Here is a 21,198-nt window from a genome sequence, read left to right on the forward strand (position 1 = left end):
AAGGATGAACATCTATTCTGTGTCAGTAGGCCATAAGTTTCAGCAGCTCTGTACAAAGTCATTGATAACTTCATAGAATGATAGAATAGTTTGGGTTAGAAGGGATCTTCCAAAGGTCACCTAGTCCAATGCAGTGAGCGGGGAGATCTTCCAGTAGATTGAGATGCTCAGAGCCTCATTCAACCTGGTACTGAATGTTTCCAGGATGGGGCATCCACCACCTCCCTGAGCAACCCAGTGTTCCACCATCCTCATTGTAAAAAAATCTCTTCCTTACTCCTAGACTAAATCTAATCTTTTGGTTTAAAACCCTTATCCCTTGTCCTATTTCAGAGGTTTGTCCCAAATTTTCTTACAAATCCCCCTTTCAGTATTAAAAGAGCACAATGAAGTCTCCCTGGAGCTGGCTGTTCTCCAGGCTCCTGTATGGACATGCACATAGTAAAATGTCACAACATTCCTCTTTAACATAACTTCTTTGCAAAAAGGCTTGGAGCAGCACCAGATGAGTTTACTTGGGCTGTAGCAGTCGTGGTAGCAAAATTGAAGCTGATGGCAACATGTCCTTTGCACTGTGGGTGTCTGTGGATTTGTGTTTCTGCCCCTTTAGGGTGCTTCCTACAAAGCTTTCCCATTCAGATTTTCTACTGCCAGGTCGGCTCATCCTATTTTGCAGAGCATGAAAAAATTTCCTAGTGAACACAACAGCACATCATAGCTGATTCAGAATTTGCAAGCTAATCAAAACCTGAAGCAATTTCCCTTCTCTCTTACATGCAAACACATGTTCACATATATGGTAAACAAGCATCATGCCTTAAAATGCTGATTTGTCTGTGCTCCCTTTCCTATAAGTACTTGTAGGCAAGTATTTTCATAACAGAGGACACAAACAGAATTTAAAAATGTTCAGCCTCTAGCTGTGCTTTTCATAAGAGCAGTCAGTTACAGAGGGAAAGGCTATTGTATTCAGGGTCTGTAAAAATATCTGTTTGGTGTAACTTGTTTCTGAATAGGATTCAGTTGCATGTAGCAAATGCAATGAAATTCAACAGTGTAATTCCCTGATCAAGAGTGCACATGCTCTTGAGTCACTTTTCTGTGATTGCAATTTTATTTTTGTAACAACTAAACAACTAGCTTAGATGAGTCATCATGATTCACATTGGAGACAAAAGGACAAAGAATACAAAATAGACAATGTGGCATTGTTTCCTCTTAAGTGAGGTAACACTTGTGCTTGATTTTCTCTGTAAAAGCATCACAAGGTGCTTAAGACGTTATTAGTTAATGCAAGGTTTTCTTGAAGAATCATTTGCCCTTCCATTCCCATCTTCTCAGCCTGAGAAAAGCATAAATCAGTTTCCCTTGGTGGTGCAGTTCAGTGTGTGGTGATGCCTGTTCTGTCCTTAGCTGGGTGAGGTAACACTGCCCATACTTGCAGGTTTTGGACTGGAGCATTAAAAAAGGGCCTGGCTGTGTGTTTTCTAACAAATGCTGGTTTCGAGTGTAAAGCAATGAGCTGGTTTAAGGGCTGTGGAGAACAAGTGAGAGCATTTACAGGATTTTTGTGTTTAAAAGGGTGCTCTGCTTGGCTTCATTTCCAAGTACAGAAAGATGGATTTTCCCTTTATCTCACTTTCTTCATTGAAAAGGCAAAGCTGACATTTGCAATTGTTTATATAAGATTCAGAACAAAAACTATATAAGTTTTATGTTACTTGGAATACAAAGTGCTTTGCTGAAACCAAAGGATTCTTTCTAACAGGGCGAATTTAAACATTTCCATATGGACACAAGTCCCAGGGTAAGGTGTGCATGGTGCCTGCATTATAGACATGGGAATGGGAAGTTCTTCAGCTGCACAGGATGTTTGCTGAAGATTTGAAAATTAAGGATAATGATATTTTGCAAATATCTTAGATGTAGCAAGCTTATATGCTTGAAGAATATTTTTATGAGGCATCAACCTAAGCTGATCAGAATTTCAATTACTGCAGACTCAGAGAGTTACCAACCCTTTATATCAAGATACCAGCACGCCTGTTATCCATTCTACTTAGGGAAAGATGGATTGGTCAAGTGTCATTAGCAAAGGAACCTTGTCCAAAACCAGGGCAGACATAAACCATCTTCTCTCACTCCTGTTCCCCCAGGGAGCTTCTGTTCATTGTTGAAATTCATCTTGATATCTCAGGAAATCTGACAGTTGCTCTCACACCAGCATCTCGTCTCTCTGTGTATTCTGGATCGTCTCATGTTTTGTGAGATTGGAATGTGCTAGTCAGCTGAATGACAGGAGGATTTGGGATCTATGAACTCCTTTTCCTTTGCTGGAATGTACCCAATAGCAAATCTCTTTTTCCACATGAGAGGGAGAATATGTTATATTCAGGCATTTCCTTGGATTTCTTAGTTATACCTGTTTGCTTTTCCATTCCTATTATGTGCTTGCCTTTCAGATTCTAACCGTGAATTATTTGATAAATGGGTTGGTGTTTGTCCTGATTTTAACTAGAATAGGGTTTAATTTTCTTCCTAGTAGCTGGTACTGAGTTTTGGATTTAGGATGAGATGAAGGTTGGTAACTCACTGATGTTTCAGTTGTTGTTTAGTAGTGCTTACCCTGAGGACTTCCCAGTTTCCCGTGTTTTGCCAGAGAGGAGTTACAGGAAGCTGGGAGGGAGCATGGCCAGGACAGCTGACCTGAACTGGCCAAAGGGGTATTTCATGCCAGAGAACATCATGCTCAGTTTAAACTGAGGTGGCCAAGGAGGCCGATTACTGCTGGAGCCAGGCTGAACATGGTCAGCCCAATAAAATTGCTCATCACTTGTCTGTCTTGGGTTTTATGTCTCTCTTTTGGTTTTCTCCCTTTTTGACGCTATATTATAACTATTGTTATTATGATCATCATCATTATATATCAATTATTAAACTGTTCTAATCTCAACCCATTGGTTTTAACTTTTTGATTCTTCTCCCCATCCCATCAGGGAAGCCAGTGGGTGTGAGTGAGCATCTGCATGGTGCTTACTTGCCAGCTGAGGTTAAACCATATCAATGTTCCCCAATTAATATTTGTGATTTTCCCCCAATTAATATTTGTGATTTATGTGTATCTTAGACAAGGAAGTTGAAAATTCATTGAACTTGAGTCCTGAACCACTTTCTTGGCTTAATTATCTCAGTCACTAACGTACAGAACTCCCTGAGGTTTGCACATTCAGGTAGAGGTGAGACCACTCCTAGAGCTGCATGGTTTATGTTGATTAAGGCTTGAAAGATCTAAGGATAGTTGGATTTCTTGTCAATAGGTGAAGTGAATCTTAGCCTTAAAGATAATTTCTGCATCCTGGAAATGTTTGTGCTGACTGATACTGCTTTTGACTTTCTATTGAGTTCAGGCTCTGCTTTTTCTCTCCATGTGCTTGTAAAGGTGAAGGCAGTCCATGCACACACTGGGAAGGGAGGCCACACTCTTCACCTGCACTGCAGGTGGGAGGAGGCTGCACATTCACAGTGCTCCAATTCACATTTCTCTTTCTGGACTATGAACAGGGACATACTGAAATTGTTGTTTGCTCCTAGGTGCTGCAGGCTTTTATTCTTTTGCTGTCTGAGTGGGGTTGCTAACAAAGCAATACTTAACACTTCAAGTTAGAAAGTTTTGAAAATATTGACTGGATTAGAATATGCATTAGGATATCAATTAAAGTTGGCTCATTGGCATATGACTTAAGTGATTAAGAGGAGCAATTTCACATAACCCTCTACAATTGCTGTTAACCTCTAAGATTCTAAAATGTTGAATCAAATTCAATTAAACTCTGCATAATAAAATATTCTATAGAGCAGTCATTATAGAATCCAAGCACAAGCTTTCAGACTCAAGAGCAACAGCATCAAATTATATTGAATAAATTCAGTCTCAGAAGAAAATATTGTAGTTCTTGATTTATAATCATTGCTTCCTGCATGCCTGTTTTTCCAATGCTAGATTTTAAGCTGTACCCCAAAAATCATTCCTCACAGCTTGTTAGATCTTAAAGCATCAGAGTCCAAATTGATCTTTGAAGAACAGATCAGAGGTTACATGGAATGATCTATGGCTTCCCTTGACCCTTTCCATGCTGCTCACAGGGGAAAAAGAGGCTCAGGTTTTAATTGGACTATTAATTTTGACTTGGAAGCAAGAGTAATAAGTGGTCTGTGAATCACTGGTGACTGTCTTGCTGTCCCTGCTCCCAGGTGATGAAGCAGGCATCCCTCAGCTGCTGGCAGTGGCATCACGTCTGAGGGACACGGCGGAGCTGTTCCAGTCGGACGAGATGCGCCCGGCCAATGACCCCAAGGAGCGAGCTCCTGTCAGAGTCAGGATGCTCAATGATGTGCTACAAGGCTTGGAGAAAAGCTTTCTGCTTCATCAAGCTCCTCCAGGACTTTACAGGTACAGTACATGGTGTTCCACATGTTCTGTAGCTGAGCTAAAATGATATTCACCACTGCTTGGTTCTCAGAACTGTCTTTAAAAAGAAAACCTCAGTGAGTACCCGGAATTAAATTTGTTTTTTTCTTATCACGTCCTTTCTGCAGAAAACATTAATTCATTACAATGCAAGAAGTCATTAGAATGCAGCACTGTAGCACTTCTGTCATGACATTGCTGCTAACAAGACGTACGGTGCGATGGCAGCCCAGGCAGCATGGCAGAAACGTGTGTCAGATGGTACAGGAAGCTTTCAGAAAGAGAAAATATTTTGAAGTCTAATACTGCTTGACAAGCTCCACCTATATTTTATTTAAAACTTTGTACAGTTCATTGAAGATTCAGAATTATACGAGATACTCTGTAGCATTATTTAACATATTTAATTATATAGCAGCGTTCTTGGATGCATTTCAGCAAGTTAAAGGCAGTTAACAAGGAGGCCTGAGTCAGTTACTGTTCATAACAGTTGGAATTATTCTCTGATATGTATTCAGCTGCACTACCCAGGTCGGTTTTAAGATGTCGTAGTCATCCCATCTTTTACTTTCTCAGAAAGAAGTCTGCAGGTCTCTATCTCTCACCAGAGCCAACTAAAGTAGCAAAACTGTGCTTTGATTTCAGTTGATGGGAAAAATTATCCAGTGTCTCATGGAAGTGAACGTGTAAAGTGGACAGCAAACAGACAAGTGGTAGACGTGGGGAAGGAAAGCAGAAAGCTCCAGCCACAGGAGGGATTCTTCCAGTTATTAGGAATGGTATAAAAACAAATGCAGTCATCTTTTAACAAAAGCAAAGGTGGGGGGGGGGGGAAGCAAGGTAGTTATAGGGAACTCAAAAGTGTCAGTGAATAAAAGCCCTACAGCTGTAATGAAGAAAATAGAATAATTACATTTGGGGAGAGGCTAATTTACTTCCTTCCTGCTGTGACTGGATTTATAACATAAAGAAATAAGCCAAAATAGGATTAGATAAAGTCTAATATTCCAGGTTTAGCAGTGCTCTCTGTCATGTCTGAACTGGTATGGTGTTACAAAGGAGCCAAAAAACTGTTTAATAATAATGTAATATGTATGTATTGCATTACAACAGCAGCATTCAACATTGTTGAATCTGGCTCAGTTCTTTATTTGTAAAAATAAATTATATCGAAGTTTAAGATTATAAGGAAAGGGTTTTTGATGTCTTCTAGTATTTCAATTCTTAATAATGCAGTCCTTGCATTATTAAGTTTGTTATTTACCAAAATGTAATTACTAATATGCAAAAATAATGTAACAATTTTTTCACCTACTTTCCACGGTACTTTAGTACAGAATAAAAGTACTTTCACTTTTACAGTGAAAGTAGATGCTGTGGAAGTGAAATGTTGTACTTGCTGCCCTTCAATTTAATTAAATTTGATACACGATTTAACAGTACAAGATTTCAAAGACTAGGAGAAAAACATTGGCTTTGACTTTACTTTGAATAAATTTACCTGACATCATCTGGAATATACAACAGTAAAGGACACCTTGTGTGTCATCATTTAGATGTTCATTTAAAAAGGACACAACCTTTGTACAGTGCCAAGGTGTGTAATTGTTACCTTTAATGGCAAATCTACACAGATAAACAGAATCAAGGGCACTGTTAGGTTGCTGATGTCCTTTGCTGCCATTTAAAATCTGAAGTATGTTTGCTAAATTAAAAAATAAAAAGCATCTAAGTCTTGTTTAGATTATTTTTTATTTTTTAGGGATTGAAAGTCCCTCTATTAGTTGATGAAGTTTTGTGAATGTGTTTTGTTTTCTGAAGATACAATTGTGTCCTGAGAACACTGGAAATACTTGAAAAACCTGATGCACTTTTTTTTTTTTTTGATTGTAAAACTTTAAGCTTATTCTTTTTGTCATTTGGTAAAGAAAACAAACAAAAAAATCAGTCTCACAGCCAGGACCTTGTATTCCATGTTTCATCTCAGTCAGAAGATTGATAGGCAAGTTATAAACCCCTGAAATAGTGGTTTATAATGGAAATGCTGGCAGCCCTTTAACTATAGCAGCACAAGCAGTACAGCAATAAATACTGTGCTTCATCTGTAAACAGAAATTTAGGATGCAGTTTGCAGCCTTGACCTTCAGGCTCCAACTGTGTTTAGATCATTAAGATTCCATAAATACTGTAATTTACAGCCTTCTGAAGGAAGAATTTGTGTGCACAGTAAAGGACGTATTCTTCATGAAAAAATGATTGCTTCCTGTATACCCATTTGGACTCATATTCTCAACCTCAATCAAAGCACTTGACAAATTTGCTGAAGTTTTAGGCATCATTTTTAGCCTTGTGTTTGTCCTAATTCACAGCCCTCTGGATCTATACTAGGTTTTCTGTCCTAGAACTTGAATTAAAAAGAAAGGTGGATTTTTTTTCTATATTGCAGGAGTGTTGCAACCTTCCTGTGCTTCTCCACTATAGGGGAGCTGATACATCTTTTATATATCTTTTTTTTTCCTATAGTTTGCACACACATTCCCACAGCTATAGTCTTTTACTGTATATAGGTATTTAAAAAAATAAATGTCTCATTCCAGTCAATGTCATAGGGCAATATTTGGGCATAATGGATACATTTTGCATCTATAATGAGAAGTAATAAGAATGATTAGCAGAATTCAAATTACTATTTTTTTTTAATAATTTTTTTTGGATATTTGACTAAATTTAAGTAATCATGATTGACATTGGCAGGTTGTTCAATACAGTAAATGCTGTAGTTTTGATGCTCATTTCTCTTACCTGAACTTCCTCACATTGAACTGCAAATTTGACAACAGCACATTCCCCATGATCTCTATTTCCAACTGAGCTGGAAATACACAAGTACAGCTTTAATCAGGGTATTTTAGTCTTATCCAGAAATTCAGGCAGAATGAAAAATAATAGGTTGAGGAACATCCTGCTTTGCAAAAGTTACCCTGGGACTTGATTTGGGGTTAGGAGAAAATTGCTGAGCTTTACTGTACCTGAAATATTTGTTTGATTCCCAGATTTTCTACTGGGAAATCTACTGGAAGTAGATTTTCTACTTCCAGAATAAATTTCCAGGAATGAAATAGGATTGCTGTTGCTATTGGTATTTTCATTTGTTTCTCTTTGTTTCTCATAGCATAATCATAATACTGAGAATTATTTGGATTTACAATTTGCCATTATTTTAATGGAATAATTAGTAGAAATCTGTCTGTTTCTCACCTTTAGCCACTTCTTGCTTTCCACTCTTTCAATGTATACTTGTATGGAACATTTCTGTGTGTTTTCTGATGATCATATTTTGCTACTAAAAGTAATAATCATAGATTACACAGCAGTGGCATCTACAAGGTTAATGTAAGAACAGAGGCTTTGTTACTTTAGGCACTGTAAAGGGGGAAAAACAATTTCAAGCATATTGTCTTCTCCATGAGATGGTCAGCCTCACCAGAGCCATAAAAAGATTCCATAAATACTGATCATGTCATGCTTTTGCATGCTTTTACCTCTACAGAAATACTGATCAAAACATTGACACCAATATCAGGGCTAGCAAGGCAGCATGGATCTTCCTGGTGCTCAGAAATGCTGAGTTCAAATCTTGTGTTTGCCTAGGCTCGGTAAGAGGGTTCTCCCTGTTCCTTGTATATTTTGATGTGCTTCTCATATTTCCTGATTCCCACAGCTTCTGCCACCGGTCAGCCTGATGTATCTGTCAGGTCTGTGTGTGCACTCCTTAGGCAACACAGAGAGCCTCTCCCTTTGTTGGAAAGCAGAGCTCTTCAATGCACAATCTTACTGAAAAAAATGAGATGATAAAGCAAACTTCATGGAGTATCAGGCATGGTGCACTCGGTGCAGGGAGAGCTCCAGTCTCAGTGAAAGTGTCACATTTCTTCAGGTCCAGGTCTAATTTTCAGGTTGATACCAGATAAATCCAGTAGTAAGTATGCAGGATTTCCTAGAATCCCCTGGGATGTTCCTCCAAAATTTTCAAACCTAAGAGTCATTAAAATCACAGCTTGGGTTAAAATTATAGCCAAAAAGACGTGTACAAGGGCTCAGGATGTCATTTCTGCTCCAGTTAGGTACATTTTATTCTTAATGGACCCTTGCCTAAGGATCAGTTATTTCCTGACTGACAGTTCTTTTAACAGTTTTATAAAAAAGTCTAAGTCAACACGTGTAAAATCTTTTAGAAATTTTATCTTAGCATGCCAAGTTTATCCTGTCCATTAAGGCTGTATGCATCTGCCACCTCTATTTATGGAACTTTTACAGGGGTGCTTGTGCTTTGTCTAATAGATGTAATTGAGTGAATTGAGCAATAAGTAGGTGAAAAACAAGGATTTTGAAAGCAATCTGTGTCTTCAGCAAAGACCTCCAGCAGTTTTTATTGCTCATTTGTATCAGTTAAACTTCTTCCTTTTGCTTCTTTTCATCACAGATACCCAAGTGTGGCATTAACACTTCATTGGGCTAAAGAATTACAACAAATGGGTACATTTTAATGCACTGAACAAAACACTGGCAGTAAGCAAAAATAGATTGTGCAGCCTGAATTTGACATAATTTCATTATATCAAACTTTCATTAAATGAAAGAACAGTCAAAAGATATTTCTAGTACCATTCAAAAAAGGCAACTTGCATTGCTGCTGAACTCATGCCACTCAAGTGTGTGTTGTTCACCAGAACAAATATTTTCCTTTCAGACTGAGATTTGTTATGTACGTTCCTGACATGTGTATATTCTACAGGATTTATTTCTGCTTTGCTGGTAAACTGCAGCAGATTCTCAGGTTTCAAAATACACATGCCCTAAGCGTCTAGTTTCCAGAGATAGGTTTAGTAGGAAAATTAAAGACCTTATTATATCTCCACTTGTAAACAGTCTGCTCACTGGATTTACAGAGGAGGAGCATTAAAGATGCAAATATCCTGCTAATCTTAAACAGTAACATGGGTAAACATGGAGTGCAATGTCACCTGCAAAATAAAACCAAACCTCAGCCCAGAGTTTCTACCCAAGACAGTAATTCTGTCTCATTGTATAAACTCTGGAGATTTGTTTTTCATTTTGAATTCTTCATTTATGACTTCAAGTAGAAAACATTCCTGTCTCCTTTGTAGTAATATTTGAGATGTTTTTTGACTGACCTGAACCAAATGCATGGAGTATTTTTATTGTTCTGCTTTGTATTATGTGGAACAGAGAATGATTTGATACAGTGTCGATGATCCTTAGTGTGGGAAATGCTGAAATAATTCATGTTTCACTGGCAGCAGTAGATAATATTCTGTCTCTATTATCTGCTGTGTGAAATTTGTAAATACAATGCTAGAATTATGTTGGAGGAGAAGGAAAGAGTTATGTGCTGGTTGCAGAATAGAGTACCTCAGATTTTGCCATTCAGTCAGAATAAATGAATTTTTGTCTTCCAACACAGCAATGATTTCCTACCTGATTTTTGACCCCCATCTTTTGCATTTTTCAAAATTTGCAACTTCTTTTCTTCTATGATTTTTTTTCATGGCTTATAAATGGACTTAGGAACAGTGGCATTACTTTTTTCCCTAATCCTTCTCTGGTGTTTCTCAGTTCCGCAGTTGTTGTTCAGCTCCCTTTTCTCTGATAAGCATTTGCCCAAATCTATTTCTTACACCCAAAATGCCTTCCCATTTTCTTCTGCCGTATTCCTTTGAACTTTACAGTGTTTGAGCAGTGTGATTGTGGTCTTTGCAGTTGTAAGTGAGGAGTAGCACATTTATCCTGGCACACACCAGTACCATTTACTAGGCTGATAATGCTCTTACAAATTCCTGCTATGGTTATTATTTTTCTCATGACTGATAATGATGCTGAATTATGCCCTTTCTTAATGCTGAGGAGATGCAATAAAGTGAGTGATAGTCATACTCAAACACCTGACCCATCTGAGTGGCAATTGAGATGTTTTTCCCTTTGGAATCACCGATACATGTAATGGCCATGAATTAATGACTGTATTTGTTGTCTTGTAAATTTTTACTATTTAAAGAGCATTTGCTGCATAAATACTACTGAATTAGCCATCTGCAGAGCTGTAATTATGGCAGACTTTAAAGCTTATTTAAACAGAGAACATGAAAATCTTTTCATTACACCTGCAAAAGCAGAAAACCTCTGTAATCAGGGATTATGTCATGGCTTGAAAGCAGATTTCTCACTTCCCTGATATGAAAGGAAACCTGGTTTTTACCTATATTAATTTATTTTTCCTCTATGTACTTCCCATGAATTTTCTTCCATTTTTTTAATTAGGTTGATTTGTATACTTGCAGAGTTCTCTCTGTACAATACATCAGACCAGTTTGTGATCCAGTAAATATTGTATTGTAATTTAACCCAGCGTTAGTTGTCCTGAAGACAAGACTGTGTCCAGGAAATAATATTCCTCATGCTTCCCATGAATGTGCATAGTCTTGGCCTTGAAAAAAAAAAAAAAAAAAAAAAAAAAGGATTGGTTTTTCTTTGTAAAATGCCATTTATTTTAATATGTGTCCTTACTGGATGTTTTACCCATTTCACAGCAGTTGTTGTGCTGACTGTAAAAGCCCTGTCACAGCTGTTCTGTGAGCTCAGTGCAGAGCTCTCATGCCAACCTCCAGCAAGTCTTGTGGTTAGCATGCAACTCCACTCCGTGTCCCTTGCTGGCTGATCTTGCTTGGTCTGCACTTATGGTGCTAAATAGGGCAAGAATATTTAGTTCCAGAAAAAAAAAAATCTACTGTGATCTCAGGAAGCTATACAAAGTATTAGATTCTGAATAATTTATTAAATCCAACAGAAACTTAATATTTTATACATTATTTTATATTTATTTTGAACAGTAACACTGGTAACATTTTTTTAGATCCAAGAAACACATGAATCCACATTTTTGATCATGACAGATAAGAACCACTCATATATGGTTGAAATATTAGCCAAGAACACTTCTTGAATATAGTACAAAATAAATGGAATTCATTGGGAAAATAGTTAATATGTAATATTCCCCCACTAATATATTACCTAGGCAATAGAGCTTAGAAATGTGTTCTTGAGATCATTAACAGGAAAATTACCTTAACTGGGACTTAAAAGAAGTGTTAATTTTGTGTGTGTACCTGCCACTGACGGTAATAATGCTATAACTTTAGGCATTTCTTTAAAGATGTATTATGTATTATGACACAATTTTTTATCCCTCATTAACTCTTATGATAATGACATGTGGTAAAGGTCTCAAGTCACGTGGCTCAGAGTTATTTAGGGTGATAAACACAGTCAGGATCAGAGCTGGAGACCAAGGTCAAGCCAGTTCCTGTATTAAGCACTGGACACTGACTGCTGCTGTGTTTGGGAATGGGATTCCTCCTCAGGAAGAGGATATTTTACATGATTTCTAAATAAAAAGCCCTATGAAGTCATCAGAACATCAGCTGTGAGCCATTTGGAAATAATTTTATTAATTCACTTCCCTCAAGTTCTTTAAAATAGTAGCACATCTGCTTTGAATTCGAGTGTTTCAGACTGAGACATCCTTAAAAGAAAGATAGTTTCCTCCAAATCATTCACACAAGCATATGTTTCTTTCACTTGAAAAGCAAGTGTAGCATAAATCATTCAAAGAACAACATACTTACATTTGTTACCAACAGCTACATTATTTGAAATTTAACAAAGAATATTTCATACCAGTTGCTGCCAGCAAATAACATTTTAAAATACAGCTATATCAATTTTGTTCAATGCATCATCAGTCTTTTAAGTATAAATGTAAGTCCTTGCTCCGAGGAACCACAGAAAAATTGCTGGTGGATTTTCAAGGAATTTTTACCTCTCCATGGGGTATACATCATTCTCTCATCAGCTGCATACAGGGCTTGGAAGTTCTGTAGCAAAGACTCTGAGAGTGGGTTCTGTGGCTTCTTAAGGAATTTCTACATAAAGTTGCTTAATTAATTTCTGTGAAACCATAGAGAAAATTATGCCTGATTAGAGGACTGCTCTTTAGTAGTGATAAATGGTGACTTGCAACTTCTGAAGAACAAATGCATCCTATTTGTGTTTTTTTATTTTACTTCTGTGAAGGCATTCTGTACTGTTGAAGCTGTAGATGGGATTCTCCTTACCTACTGATCTTGTTTAGTCCAAATCAAGAAAGAAATCAGCTCCTAAACCCAGCAAATTTTCACCAAGAGAAAAACTCTGAGTGCATGATAATGTTGGTGTTCAGCACTGGCAAATAGGTATTTTATTGCAGGCTGATTTTACTCAAACTCAGTCTTTCAGCTAGTCAGGCTTCTTAGCACCATTATTCTTATCTGAGGCTGTTCCAGAACATCAGTCCTCTTATGATCTGCTACTTGCCAGCTTCCATTTATTCATGGTTATTATATATTATAGTAGACACTGTTTGCTGTCAAAAGTCACAAAAATTAGGAAGTGATGTAATTACTGTTTATTTAACAAAAGAGAAAAAGTTTGGCTACAGGTTGTCAAAGAGTCAATATTTCCTCTATTTCTCAGCCATTGCAGAACACTGTCCTAGTATCAGAAAATCAAGCTTAGCATTGTTAGCTTTACTTTATGTCAATTTTTCTGTTGGCAGAAAATATTTAACTATCAAAAGAACAGTTTCCTTACACATTTCAGAACAGAAAAGAAAGTGAATGCTTTCTGTGAATGTTGAGTTTTGGTGATAAAAAAGTCCTCAAGCAACCTTTCTTGGCTTAGATTCTTTGATAGACCTTTTGCTTTCTCTTTGGGATTATGAATGCTCCTACATGTGCCTTGGATTCTGGTGTTAGTGCACTCAAGGTCCTCACAAAAATTTAAAGTTGTCAAGGTGCATCAAACTGAAACTTAGTCTAGAGTTAGGTTAGGCTTTAATGATCCTTCGGTGAGAGATGAGTGTGTTTCAGGACAGTGCATCCCTTACCTTTAAAAAGTACTGTAATCAAAGAGAACTGTAGGGAAATAAAAGATAATGTATGTGCCTTGTAAGCTACTACTCTTCCAGTTTGGATTCTCTTTTTCCCTTTGTTTATTTGGCAGGCAGTCAAGCCAAGCTTTGAGACACTTCACAGAGCTGCCAAAATCAGGATTAATTTCTTGAAGAAACCCTATTTAAAACTGACCTCTCTAAATGTACTCAAACCTGGAATAACTACCTCCTGTGGTCCCATGTCCCAACAGGATTCTGTTCATGCACACTTACCAAACCTCAATTTGCCATAATTGACTCAATTAGAGGTGTCCTAATGCCTGCCTTTTATACAAGATAAATTTGTATCTAGCAGGGAGAGAGTTTATCTGGCTTACCACTGTCACACAACGATGCCTTTGAAATGCCTTTCAGTTGGTTAAACTTTATTTAGGTTTGATATCTCGATTACCTGCAGCTTATCAACTGCTGATAACATGCAGATGCATCCCTTTCAGGCAGACACTCACCTCTGAGTGTACATGATTTTAAATACATCATTTTCTGGAATATATATTGGTAGAACCGTTTGCAGCTTGTAAATGCGAGCACTAAGGGAGTTGATGGCTCTTTAGAAAAGGAGAGGATGTGTAGGAAACAAAAGTTAGGAACAACTAATTACAAACAGAGGATCCTTAAAAAATGATATACTGGGTTTGTGGGGCCTTAGGGCAGTGAAGGAGAGGTGATATTTACATCTGAGTTGCCCTGAGTGGTTGGGTGCCACATCCCCATCTTCCCTGGCCACGTGTGTGTTGTTCCATCCCATGGCCCCAGAGACTTCCAGCGTAATGAAACTTCACCAGGGCATGTATTTCCTCCTGATAAAAGCTAATCTTACATGGCCAGCAGCTATAATTTTATAATTATAAACCTTCTGCCACAATGCTGCTGTGAAATAAAATAGGTAAGATAAAAAAGCTTCATGTGGGTGTCAAAAAGGTTTAAAAAATAAGAAGAGAGGAAAGGAGAACAACCCTTGGAGATCAAAAGGTAAGGATCCCAGAGGAAGAAAGGAAACTTTCTGCATGTTCAATGCAAAATTTTCTGAGGTGCAAACTTGTGTAAATATACCAATATAAATCTTCTTGTGCTGTTTCCTGAGAAGATTTTGTGATATTTTTATGTCCTACAATGAATAACCACTGTATGGAACTGGAAGTCCCAATATGTAAATGTTGTTACTAGAGTGCATTTACTTATTTACCAAAGTAATCATATTTTATGTCTTACAAACATGAATGAAAACAGACTCCTAAATGTAAGAAAAGTGCATTCAAAATTGAACAGTATCAGGAGAAAGGGAAATTCAGAGAATCCTTTTTCTGGTGTGCTTTTTTTTTCCCTTTTTTTTCCTTGGAGAGTACAAGAAAAAACAAATCAGGGAATTAAAAAATTGAGTTTGTGAGGATGCTGAAGTCATAACACATTGTGTTATAACTTGAAAAGACAGAGGCTGCCCACAGCATTTATCTCTAAACAATTTTACTGTGATTCCGCAGAGAAAACCTGCACTCATTTCATGTGGGATACTAGACTTACCATCATGTCCTAATGATTTAATAATTACTTTTCAAAATCTCAAACGTGGGCTGTTAGATAGGAGTCTGCTTGTAAGTGCCTGAATAATTCATCTTGTGTTGTACATTACCTACAGACAAAATTTTCTTGTAAGCTAAAAAATCGTTTTTCGTGACAAGAATAATGTGGTAATCTTGTTTCATCTTGTTCTGTCCAGTTGCTCTAATACTGAAGTTGTGTTAAAGTCAATATATTTCTAGTGTGATCTGTCATTCAAGAATTTGTCAAATTCATTCTGGTCTGGTGGGTGTGACGGTACCTCCTTATTTGTGGTTATGTAGAACAGCATTTAATGGCATTATTTTGATCGGGAATGCTTGTGTTCCTAGGCCTGCTAAGGTCTTAAAAATATTGTAGTAGAGGCTCTCTTTATCATTTCTTTACTTTGCTAAGGCTGTTTGTTTTGTTTGTAGCCCTTTTATCTCTTTCACTGGTACTGCCTGAAGTTATTAATTGGGTTTCTTACCTCAGTGTTCCACTTTTCAGGTCACTGGGATGTGTCACAGAAACAAGCCCATTAGGATGAATGATGTGTGTTGTAATTTCATCAGCATCATCAATAATATTTTGCAGTTTTCTGTTTAGAAGTGTCTTTTTGTTTTGTGGGGGTCAGGCTGACTGTGCAAATTACATTTTTAAGATAAAATAGTTAAAGATGAAGGTAGATACTTAAGCAATTAGGCCAGAGACTGGAATTGTTTTTTTAGAGGTGTAGGCTACAAAACCAATTTGTGTTGAGGAATGTTTAAGTAATTGAATTTCACAGTGTAAATTAAAGTCTCCTGCTATCATTCTGCATGTTGTGGGCACATGGTGATACCTTGTGTCAATGCAATGGCTGGGGTTTATTTTTCAGTCCCTGTGTAATCTTTAATGAAAACACTTTTCTGACTTGTAAAGGCTTGGAAGTAATAAACTGAACTGACCATTTTTTTCATTTGATGAAGCTTCAACAGAGATAAGAAGTAAACTTGTATAAATTGACTCTCATGAACATGCATAAAGAGAGAAATCATTTTATGCAACAAAGGGGTGGCATGGCTTGCCAAGCAAAGATAAGTAATTGGAAAATACAAGACCCCAGTGAGAACTCCTAGCAGAAAAGTTGAAAAAAACAGGTGCTGTATTATGTTACTTATTTGTATTTGCATACATAAAAATACAAATGAGGTTCTGTTGTACTATGTAATCAGCTATTCTGAAGTCACATTACTATTTCAGAAGTTAAGATATTATTTTAAAATTATAACAGTAGACTGCTTGTCTCATTCATCAACAACTGAGCTCTCATCAGACGCTAATTTGCCCTGCATTCAGGTGGGGTGGGCTAGAGCAATTCTTGTTTTTGCTTGGATCACATGCCTGTGTATTTACTGTGAATCACCAGTGATTCCAAAGCCACAGCAGTAGATTTAAACTGTGTTAACACCCTTATATGTCAGGGCAAACCATCTTTTTTGGCTTGTGTGCCTTGTTTAGAGCCCATTTGATGATGGGACATGAGGTCTGTTCCTCTTCACCACAAACATTGTCTCAGCAGTCCCCAAATGTTCCAATGTTCAGACCATCCTCTCTTTAGAGTCAGTCTGAGTCAGTGTTGCTGTTTTACAATGTTTTTATGAGTTGACCTAAAGGAATACAGGGATCCTAACACAGATCAGGGTGCCAGTGTTGTAGGCATTTGGAGCAGAATTCCAGCTCAGTCAAACTCCAGTCACCAGCACACAGATCTCTCCTGAGGGTAGAAAGAAATGTGATTATCTCTAGCACTGCCCTTGCTGCTGGAGGTGTTTGAGGGGCTGTGAACAGGCTTCTTTCTCCCTGTGAACTCCAGGAACGACAGAGGAGAGTTCTTCAAAAGCCTGCTTCTGCTTGCACTGATCTCAGCAGGAGTCCCTGAACTGAGGGAGCAAACTAAATCCCTGCTTTGAAAAATGCAGTATTTCCCATAGCACAGCCCACCCTTAAAAACCAATGAATCAGGAATTTATCTGGCTCTCAACATACACAGTTTTCATTTACTGTGCCACAGAGGCTGCTCTGGGACAGTCCACGAGGTAACTTGAGTCACCTTTGAGTATGAGCTGCACCACAGACAGGGAGCAGTGGCATCAGCTCGAGCTAAGGGGGTTGTCCTGAGGCTGCTGCAGTGCAAGCTGAGGAAGTTGTTGCCACATCTGCCCCTCTTGATGGGGCTTTCTGTCCCCACTGAGCTGTTCTTGCACATCCTCCTAACCTGTTTCTGTCTAAATGGTCTTTGTCAGTGATGACCTATTGTTTAAACTGTCCTTCTGCTGCAGTGTTGGATTCCAGCCCTTTCCTCCTCTGTTTAGATCTCCAATGCATTGCTTTGCAGACCCCTTGAACTGTCTGGAACTATTGCTGTCAGGGGGTGTAAAACTCATCATTCCTTCTGCAAACTGATGGGTTTGGATGTATACCCAATATTGGGGGGGCTAAAAACATCGACTGAAAAATTGCCTTGTGAGGACAGGAGTTATTTCATATCTTTGGAAAAAATGGCCTCTCATTCAAAGAATTTTTTAAAGCTGAAAAACATGGCAAAAGATTGTGGGTGTTCTGTGGTGTCATTTATTGGGCTGCCTTGTTACCTTTCCCCCAGGCAGAGTTGCAGTTAGGTGATTCATAGAATGATAAGATGCACTTCTGTGTTCATCTGTCTTCTGTAAATAAACTTGGCAGTTTTATTACTAATTTGGAGTTGCCATTTGGCCTGTTCTGTGCCATTAGGTTACTAAAAAAGTGTGGGAGTTGTTCTGTTTCTTGCTGGGCTCTCTACACAGCTTCTCCCCTGCCCTGAACACCTGTCCAGTATTTAAGGGTAAAGTCCTGCACCAAATCACTGTAGCTTTCCTGTTTCAAATTTCATTCACTTCTGTTTGCAATCAAAGGAGCTCCTGGGTGGAGGTTTATGATGTTTATGTGCTCTTCTAATTAGTATAATGATTACACCTGTTTTTGGATAACATTTATAGCCTGCTTCAAGGAGTCCCATTAAAATCACTGACTAGCTTTGAATTCTAAGCCTTCCACACCTCATACAAATAACATTTCCAAGGGATCACACAATCCTCTTGCATCAGTTTTTCTACAAACCGTTAAAATTTTTTGCAGATATTACTGGAAAACACAGATTTTGTTTCACAACGGTTTAGCTGTGTGTGCTATTTCTTTCCTCTAGTATGGGACATTAAAGATGGGTTACCCTTGTTCTGAAACCACAAAGGATTATTGATGAAATAAAGTCTCTGCTGAAGGCAAGGAGAGTTTTACCACTGGCATCAAAGCAGCTGGAATTTCACCTCTGAGGAGTGAAATAAATAACGTGAGCAGATAGGAAAAACAAAAACAAAACCAAACCTGTGCTGAGGGTTCACAGTAGTAACCAAACTCTTTTTAGAGGGGAATAAATGGAAATAATTTGAGACAAAATCCTTCATGAGGGATGTGATAGGTCTAGGCTTATACTTCTGAATAAAAAACTTGAATGGTCAGAGAGGAATGTGAGACTTCTTTGATGGATTTAGTAACTGCTGCAATGTAAGTGCATGTAGTTCAATGAATAAATTCAGTTTATAGAGCATAATAAATATGCATTTGTCTCTCAATCTGCCATGGGTCAGCTTTACTGTGCATAATATGTATCATCTGTAAGCTGTGGCTGCTACTTGCAGGGTTTCTTGATGGCAACTGATGGATTGTTTTTGAGTAAAAATCTCACCATTCTCTCCATTGTTCTCTTTCAGAAATATTCTTTACAGACTGGATGACAGGACCAGCCAGTTTTCAGTACTGCTGGAGGCACTGGAGCACTGCAAACTACATCAGTCAAATGAGACTGTTCAAGCAGCCTTGTCAGAGGTGCTGAACAGCATCAATTCAGCTCAGGTTTACTTCAAAGCAGGACTTGATGTGTTTGAGACTGCCTTAGCTGGAAAGAAATGAGAGGATTCTCTGCATTCTAAGACATTTGTTTACAACTCTCTAAACAAAAGTTCAGTTCGACTTGGACCAGAATTGCTCTGAGGATCAAACCTTTCTCAGCCTTTCCTTCAGCTGGCGCTTAAAGGTACTGCAACACGTGGTTTAAGAAATGTAAAACAGTATTTTGCACTGTTCACAATATATCTCAAATGCCTGTTCCTGAATGTATAAAACCTAAAGAGAGGGAATAACACTTCAGAGATGATTTTTGGAAGGACATCTGCTGTATTTTTGTATGTAAAATATGTTTTTATGACTAAGAGCTCAATCATGCGAAGTACCAAGCACGTCTTGCGATGTGCTGAAGCCCTGGTTCTGAGACACCCCAGAGGTGCACTCAGGGGAGATCTCCTCTGTCAGAAAAACCTGACTCAAGTTCCTTAATGTTTTCAGCAAGTTCATCTTCTTCCTTACTCCATTCAGAGTAAGTATTTGAAGGATGTGGTGTTTCCATGGGCATCCAGCACCGGAGAGGAAGTGCACAGAACACCTTTACGGGTACAATCCAACTTTACCCTGTGGAACAATAAATACCTCAGTTCTGAGAATACAGATAAACTTTGATTCTTCCATTTCTGTATGAAAATAAAGAGTTGTTTTCTCTGATGTTTCTTGGAGAGGAAATTTTTGTGATGATTTAAAATTATTTGAAAAGTGTGAATTGGTAATTATACTTGCACAAAAATGCTTTGAACGTTTATGTTAAATGAAAGAACTGCCTAGTCTTTATCAGGCTAGAGGCCTTAAAAAATTTAACCAAACATTCCCAAAGCATCCCACTTCAAGGTCTCTAAATTTCCAGAGAGCTGTAAATAAAAGCAAGACCTCCAAGTCCTGGGAAGAGTTTTGGGATTCCATCACTCTTTGCCACACCACCCGCTATCCCAGCCTGGATCGTTCCATCAGGCCTCACATCTGGGACCTGGGTCGCTGTCAGAAAAGCACAAGGAAAACATACATTCATTCCCTGCTGTAGAACCAGGAATTCAAGTGTGGAGGCACAAGCTGCTGAAGCACACTGCAGAGCTAAAATGCAAATCTGTTTTTCCATAAGTAGAAGGCTCTAATCACACCATTGCCTGTTGGCCAAAGCAATCTGTGAGTGAAAGGATCAGGAGGTTCAGTGTCCTCTGAGGATATGTTCTACCCATTTGAAAACTGCAGGCCTTAATAATATAAACAGTTGAAACCTCTTTGGGTTTTACAGTCTCAAATTATTCTAGGTTTAGAGCTTAAATAATTAATTTTATATAGATACTTAGAATTTAAATATAATTTATTTCATGGAAATGTTAAATGTATTGATATCCAGTTTGCCATGTAAACATTACAGGAACATTTTGGGTTGCAATAAAAATGGAAAAAAGTGTCTGTATTAATGTTTAAAAATTGCCTTCAGGAAAATATCTGAGTGCGCAATTTGGTGAAAAACTTTTTAATGTTCACATAGCAAGAAATGAGGTGTTTACACATCTGGGTTTCTGTTTCCAAAGTCCTTACAAAGGGGTTTCTCCAAGCTGTGGCCCAGGACTGGGTACACACAGCTGTGCTGTTGCTACATTTCTTCCTAAGTTATGATTGAGCAGTGGGCAGAAGCCCCCTGAGCCTGACCAGAGGCAGAGCTACAGCAGCCTCTGCAGTGGGAATTTGTTCAGCACCAATCAGTGGGACTGCATGGACTCAGACATCATTCTCTCCTAGCTTTCCTTGGCATCTGACCAGCAAAGTTGATTCTTTTGCTAATGCTGGCACCAGTTCTGTCTAGTGCAGAGAGAATTTGACTGGTAACATTGTTTGTGATGTACCCCTTGTCTGTGTAGTATTTATTATTGTAGGATTTAAGTGGTTGGAATATCCACACTTGAATTGTATGTTTATTTTGGGGACTTGGGGATGTACTGTGTGTGCTACACTTGAATTGTTTTTGTGACAGGGACCACTCTTCTAACGGCTCATTAAGTGACACGATTTCTTTAGAGTGCTGCCTCACTGTGGAACCTTTGATGGTATTCAGTGCTAAAGGGTCAGGTGCCATTAGGAGACCAAAAGAGAGATTAACACCTTTGTTAACTCTACCAAGTGAATTTAATAACTG

At 38.1% G+C, this 21,198-nt stretch overlaps 1 protein-coding gene across 1 annotated transcript in view; it reads left to right on the top strand.

Moving 5' to 3' along the window:
• Positions 1-19,709, top strand: part of NAALADL2 (N-acetylated alpha-linked acidic dipeptidase like 2) — a 417,358-nt gene extending 397,649 nt beyond the window's left edge. The window contains exons 15-16 of the mRNA XM_053952318.1: positions 4,252-4,450; positions 18,866-19,709. Of these exons, the coding sequence (XP_053808293.1) occupies positions 4,252-4,450; positions 18,866-19,064 (398 nt within the window). The 3' untranslated portion in view covers positions 19,065-19,709. The remainder of the gene's footprint in view (positions 1-4,251; positions 4,451-18,865) is intronic.
• Positions 19,710-21,198: the final 1,489 nt, after the last annotated feature.

Source organism: Vidua chalybeata, chromosome 10 (assembly GCF_026979565.1).
Source record: "Vidua chalybeata isolate OUT-0048 chromosome 10, bVidCha1 merged haplotype, whole genome shotgun sequence".
Classification (NCBI taxonomy): domain Eukaryota; kingdom Metazoa; phylum Chordata; class Aves; order Passeriformes; family Viduidae; genus Vidua; species Vidua chalybeata.